This window comes from Chanos chanos, chromosome 8, assembly GCF_902362185.1.
Source record: "Chanos chanos chromosome 8, fChaCha1.1, whole genome shotgun sequence".
Lineage (NCBI taxonomy): Eukaryota > Metazoa > Chordata > Actinopteri > Gonorynchiformes > Chanidae > Chanos > Chanos chanos.
The window spans coordinates 26,134,486-26,141,513 of NC_044502.1; the positions used below are offsets into that span (position 1 = coordinate 26,134,486).

General features: G+C 38.2%; 1 protein-coding gene across 1 annotated transcript; it reads right to left on the minus strand.

Moving 5' to 3' along the window:
- Positions 1 to 5,651: 5,651 nt before the first annotated feature.
- On the minus strand, positions 5,652 to 7,028 carry tnfb (tumor necrosis factor b (TNF superfamily, member 2)). Its single transcript, XM_030783020.1, has 4 exons — positions 6,855 to 7,028; positions 6,690 to 6,741; positions 6,494 to 6,553; positions 5,652 to 6,127 (listed from the first exon to the last, which is right to left on the minus strand). The coding sequence occupies exons 1-4, from the start codon at positions 7,026 to 7,028 to the stop codon at positions 5,652 to 5,654; spliced, it is 762 nt and encodes a 253-aa protein (XP_030638880.1).

Consider the following 7,028-nt stretch of genomic DNA (forward strand, 5'->3'; position numbering starts at 1 on the left):
TTTGATGATCAGGGAAATTGCCTAAGACAAGATTTTTTCAAAAAGATAAAAATGAAAAGCCCAAGTGGTGGCTGGGTCCATGTAGAGATGCTCAAAGTGAGAATATGTGCCTGTTGATGAAAGCTGCATGAAGATTAAATCTATGCTACTTTCAAAACTTGGCATAATGTTATAGTGCCCCCTAATGGTCACCTGGCCCAAGCTTTTATGAGATGGCGTCAATTTTAGTATACTCACAAAGTTTCTAATTGATTTGCCATAGGGGGGCTTTTTGCTGAGAGACGACTGGCTGATGGTGTCCCATGTTTTTAAAGATATGACTTTGTCATCACAGGTACCTTGTACAAAGACGTCGCCCACAAAGTTTCAAAGTGCTTGATGAAATGGTTGAGGAGTTTAGGAGCTATTCCAGGGTTATTCCTCTTTTAAAGGGTTATTCCTCTTTTAAAGTACCACCTCTTGACTAAAGTATGGTAAATTTTGTGTTCAAGCTCAGAGGCACCTGTTGCTCATGTTTACTAAGGTTGGTGAAGATCAGACAAAGCACTCATAACTTATAGCTGCTGTAATGTTTTCATAGTTCAACTTTTTTATTGATAAATTAATTATAGATGTTGGGACTCCATGACTCCATGATTAAATTATTGGACATAGGCAAATAAGGGAAAGCTCCATGAAGAAAAATTGTTGTGTCATGGAAACAATATTAGGTAAATGATAGTCCTAACAATGCTATAGGAACTCAAAGGCAGCATTTTGATCTAAATATATATCAGTCCATTACAGGTAAACAGTACTGCTACTAAACAATCTTTAGCTGATAGTTGTATGCGTCTGAAAGAGCTCTACTTTAGGTGTATATGGTTGTTCAATGATGAAGAGGTTACAAAAGCTCAATTTGTAGAATTTAGTCTTCCCGGATTTTTATATACATTTTTATCATTTTTCCTTGAAACCTTGTGTTAATATGCGTAGGCTAATCATTGCTGTTCAAGACAAATCTTTATTCACTAAGAAATATTTCTGTGTGAAATTTTTGTGTTAAATGCTTTTGTAATAAGATTGCATTAATGATTTAAATTGTTTACTCGAAGATCTTAATGTATTTACTCACAGCACAATAACATTAGATCTAAATCATTTTGCACTTCTTTCAGTTACAACTGAAGAAAAAAATCCCACAACTTTTAGAACTGAACTGTTGTGCAGTGTGCAAACTTCCATTAGCTGTAGGTTGTAAAACACCATGGGTTTGGTAGCAAGAGTTCACCAGGAACCTTTCTGACTTTCACCCTGTTTGCTGTGCACAAGTGTAAGTGTGAAACTGCGAAACCCTTTTGCTGATCTTGTTTTCACTCCCAAGTGCTTACTTATTACAAGGCATGAGGACATGTATCTTACACTGAAGGATGTCGTGTACCTGATCAAATGCAACTGAATTCTTAATACTGTCAATAACAGAATATAAACACAGTTACAAAGCCTTCATTCAGAAATATTAGCCTCTTCTCTTACTTTACACTATTATTTCAAATAAATGAGCATTGTTACTTTGTCACCACAAAGGGGATATAAAAAAATCCTGACATGGTAACTGACATTTCTATTACAATTAGCAAAGCATAGTCAATTAATTAATTAGTGTCTGCTGAAATGTCATCCTCTGTTAGCTACCACAAACAGGACGGCACATTATCCAGTGTAAAAGTGTTCTTCCATTTTAACCAGTCTCTTGAAACAAGTGCAATGTGTATGCATTAGCAAGGATTTGACTATAGTTAGTTGTATCTGGATTTTAGTAATAAATAAATGTTTTACATTGGCCTTTTGTGTAAAGTCAACTGACAACTATGTTCGATTCTCTGCACAGTAGTATCTTCAACTCTCATTAAATCTACTGATGATCAAGTTTTCTAGGGCCCATATGTGCAGTCACAGGGCAGTGCGCTGCAGTCATGACTATTGTGGTTAAAACATGCACCTTTCCTATACACAACAGGCATATCTGGGCCGTTTCAACCTGGAGGTTGAAATGAATCTGGAAGTGTGTGTGTGTGTGTTTGTGCGTCTGTGCAAACCTGACCTGAACAGGAATTTCTCATCCATAGAAGCTGTTTCATAGTGGAGTTTTTTTTCCTTGTCATTTTCATTATCGTCTGTTTACCTAAAACAGCCGTACAGATGGTGGTTGGGTTAAGTTTCCTGGGTATGACACCTGAGTGGTAGAGGTACAGGAGGTGAAAGTCTGGTTATGTTAAGGTCTCAGACCCTTATTTTCACCTCATAGACTCAAATTTTCTCCAGCAGTACTGAAGGCAAGCGTAGCCTCCTGAAACTGAGCTATCATAGCCAGCATAACCAATCACACACCCACCATGGTCAGGTAACAATACGCTGGTGTGAAAGATTTGGTGGGAAAAATGTTAGTAAAGTGGCATGTTTAATCAGAGTTTTAAGATCTTTTCAGTTTAATTTAGAGATGCTGTTTTGACTCCTGTTCAGCTGCAGAACCGATAACTTTTGCTTTATTGAACTTGTCTTTATTATTGTATCGAGTAATTTCACTCAGGGTGTACGATTATGAATACTTAATACAACTGAAATATCAAGATGAATTTTATTATTGACTGTAAGGAAAATATAACTTTTTTCTTTTTGCTTTCTTTCTTTTATTTATTTATTTATTTATTTTTTAGAAAAATATACCCACTCATATATCTATTTATATGTATTCCACTCTATTAGGTCCTTAAAATTGTATTTGTAATCACCATATGTACTCTTAATGTTATCAGACTGAGATAACTGATAGTAAAACTGTATGGATGTTTCAGTTCAATAAACTGTATCCTTTCACATATCCCGTCTGACTTACGTTGTTTGGTTTTAACACTACAAATGACCCCATGTGTGTTGTACAAAGTCACAGTGCAGTGATGATGTGTAGTATATTTATGCTTCATTTCAGCAATTTTTATACCTTTCCTAAACGCTACCTCATATCATGACACGTAATTCAGCACTCTATTTAAAATACTTTCTAAAAACATTTAAATGTTTCCCACCAAATATCAATTTTTCAAACACAAAACACAGTCAGACTGCAATGATGGAATCAGTATTTTAATGAAGCAGAGTCCTTATTTATTTATTCAAATACTGAGCGATCTTCCTCTAATCAATACGCACTGTTCTCAGTTCTCTCTCTCTCTCTCTCTCTCTCTCTCTCTCTCTTGCTCTCTTTTTAAAATATTTCATAAAATAATCTGCTCAAGTTCTGTATACTGCTCAAAATTCCAGATATTACGTATGTTTCTCTCAAAAACCACGAGACACAATCCTCCACATAACGCCCAAAAGTAATCGAGTGAGTAATGAGACGTGAGTCACAGTAGATTAAAATTATTTTCAAAACTGTCAGTCTGTGGTTTTATATGGTTTCCCTCTCCATGTCAATCATTAGGAAGATTTTTTTTTTCTTCATTAATTTCCAGCATCTGCTTTGCTTGTGCTAATTCATCCAATAACTTATATGTGTGTGTGTGTGTGTGTGTGTGTGTGTGTGTGTAGTCTTCCTGGTTGCAGAGCTTTGATAGAAAATTAATATGCTTCATGCTTCTTGATTGTAGAGGTAGTGCTTGATGAATCATTGCATGATGTAACAGAAAGATTTCAGCATCTGTTGAATCAGCATTCATTGAATGATGAGCTACTAATCAGGTGAAACATGTGGCAGGTTTGATGGGAGACTTTGGTTTTGTGGTGTGTGTTTTCAGTTTTGCAGCGATATTCATAGGTGCTGCTCAGATACTGAAAGCAAGTAGAGATTGGTCTCTGAGGATCAAGTCCAATGACAGAACGCAAAAGATTTGTGAGCCCAAGACAGCTGCTCTCTTACGATTATATCATGATTGTGAATGAGGCAGAATGTGTTTAGAAAGAGTTTTTTTATTTGCATTTTTCTGCCAATTAGAACTGTGACCGCAGCTTTTAACGCTATGGGCTTGATTAGGCTTTATGGTAGCTCAGTGGTTAGCACTGTTGCCTCACGGCAAGAAGGCCCTGGGCCGTTCGAATCCCAGATGCCCCAGGTCCTTTCTGAGTTGAGTTTGCATGTTCTCCCTGTGTTTACATGAGTCTCCTCCAGGTGCTCCAGTTTCCTCCCACCATCAAAGACATGTATGCTAGGATTAATACTCCTGTCAGTGACCTTGACCAAGGTACTAGCAAAAAGACTTGGAGTTGGTTCCGAGGCACCTACAGCTGCCCACTGCTCCTTGCTCTTAGTATGTGTGTGTGCTCACTGCTCTAGTGTGTTTGTGACCAATAAACTTCTCCTTCTTCTTCTTCTATGGATATTTAGTGTCATCATATACTCTCATGCTTTGGTAAGACAGTGCTGTTTTCACAATGATACTCTTCAGTCCATAGGCATGTGGCCATCAGGAAGATATGGGCACAGTCAGCAGGTACGACAGGCAGTGAACAGGTGTGACAGACAGTCAGCAGGTAAGACAGAGCTGGGATCCAAACCTGTGAGACAGTTCTTTGAGTGTGGCACTTGGTGACTTAAGACTAAAATTGGTGTGAGGATCTTTTTTTTATTTTTAGACATAACGTTTGATTCACTGGGCTCATTTGTTTTACTGTCTGTAAACATTTATCAGGTTCTTCATGTTCTCCACAAACACAATTACAGGGGCTATCACACAAAGCTGTAACTGTAACCTCAGACGTGAGGTCAGACACATAAAAAAGTTTATGAAGTCAACATGCAAACAGCCTCTGGTCTGCTATCCTCCCTCTGTGGGGAGTTTTTTTTGGGGGGAAGGGAAAGAACCAGAGTTATCATCAAACTGTGGCATTTAGCTTGTACAACAGCCTAGAAAGAGAATATAATAAAAAGAAATCCCCTTCTCTCTCTTTCATGTTCCCTAAACTCAGCAGTAAACATTTACATAGTCACGACTCATACAAGGTAATGCACTGTAAAATTAGAGTGGTATCATAACCAGCTTTTCACAAGATGACTACACAGGGAGGGTTTCTCTTTTCATGACACTTTATTTAACTTTTTCACAGACTCACAAAGTAAGCTTATGTCACCACTGATACTACTAATATTGAGTATATGCCGATAAATATGATAGAAAAAAAAAAGATCACGTTTGAGCTTTCATTGGTTCTTGACAAAAATTTGGTCAATAAATAAACTAAAATCAAGTATATAATTATTCCTTAAATAAAAACATTACATAAATATGAGGCAATATGTTACTGACATTCATCAAACATTCACATGTTCACTATATACTCATAGAGAAATCAGTACAACACAAAGGAAAGACATTGGCATTAATATAATGTATCGTTGCTGTCAATGATTAGGATACAACATTCTATTATTTATAATATAAAGCCTGGTACATAGTACCTAAGTTACATGAATCGACATAACAATTCACAAGAATCTGCATAATAAACTGCTAATAACTACCAGCTTGTTTCACACACACGCAGTGGTTAGTATACCTACTAACCCTACTGTAAAACCTGTAATAAATCCAACCATGATATCTACTCATAACTGATCTCAATGAGAATTTTTTTTTAACATTTTAATATAAAACATTTACATCTCCGGACTTTGTCTAATGATGATGACATCCACTGGCACCACCTAATGCAAACACCCCAAAGAAAGTCTTTTCCGGCTCAAATTCTATGTCAGTGAGGTGATTGGATTCTACTGATAATTTGTCTTTTGCATGAAGTTGGAACACTGCACCAAGGTAAACGGTGGTGTATGAGTTCTCGTCATCGTCTGCGTCGTTCTCCGCACTCTGACAGACTGACTTCACACTTCTGAGCAGGCGCAGTTTTTTGCCATTGAGGGCGATGGACTGGTGGAACACGGTAAGACTGACAGGAGAATGCCTGTCTTCATCATCATCGCTGTTCTGCCTACATTTCACATGATACGAAGCCTGGGTGTAGACAAAGTAGAGTCCAGGGTGAGGGATGATGATCTCGTTGTTTTCCAATCTGAGTTCTCCCTGAGAAAACGCCTGGCTCACATTGTTTTGCCAAAGTATCGAGTCCCCCACTCGGCCCAGCTGCAGTTCACCTGAAGGTTCCAGAACGGAGGAATGGTGAGCAACACAATGAAAACCGAAGACTAGTGCTGTTTAAAGTTGTTGTCATGACTCAGTGAAAGAGTTGCGAACCTCATGAAAACACAGCTATGATAGGAGGCAAATCTTGATGGATTCCAAAGATCAGTGGTTTTCTTTAGTAATTATGAATACTGAAACTATACCGGGTTGCTAGCATTGTTCATGCTAACGTGTGGAAAACAGAAAAGAACTTCTTGAAGTTTGAACAGGCTGATAAGAATCATGTTTCATGTGTTTCCCTGACAACAAGCTGAGCAGTCGTTGTTACAGGTGTAATGTTTGAAAGAAGCCAACGGCCCTGATGTTGAGGAGCTTACCATTCAGGTGTACGGCTGCCTTTGCAGTCTGTGCCACCTGCTTCAGCAACTGCTGGTGCTCTGGAAGGAGGAAGAAGACATGTAGTCACATACACTCACAAACTCGAGATACTTCAGCAGAACATGTCAGATTCCGACACAGTCAATAAAGAACACTCTTCTATAGTTTCATAGATCATAACAGTGATATACTCACCATCCTCAGAACTTGTTTGCGCTGTGGATTGAAATTCTTTCTGGTTCTGTTTCTGTGGAAGAGAATTACCAAAAGATGTCAGTTATCAGTTGTCACAAACAGAAAACAGTTGACTGAAATCAGTACTGACAATTAAGTTAATTAATGACAGTGAGTTCTGCTTACCGTCATATGGCAGGCAAAGAAGAAAGAGGCGACAACGCAGAAGGTGACAAAGACAGCAACCCCACATAGCTTCGATACCAAGGCTTTGGAGAACATCGAATGACCTGTGGGCACTTGGCTCTTACCTGCTGAGCCACACTCCAAATCTACAGGGGCCACTCCACTGTCCACCAT

Excerpts from the sequence above, each read along its gene's own strand:
- tnfb (XM_030783020.1), bottom strand. The coding sequence starts at position 7,028 with ATGGTGGACAGTGGAGTGGCCCCTGTAGATTTGGAGTGTGGCTCAGCA. Across the intron at positions 6,742-6,854 it reads TCTTTGCCTGCCATATGACG|AAACAGAACCAGAAAGAATT; the intron begins GTAAGCAGAACT and ends TCTCTTCCACAG. Across the intron at positions 6,128-6,493 it reads GGCAGCCGTACACCTGAATG|GTGAACTGCAGCTGGGCCGA; the intron begins GTAAGCTCCTCA and ends TGGAACCTTCAG.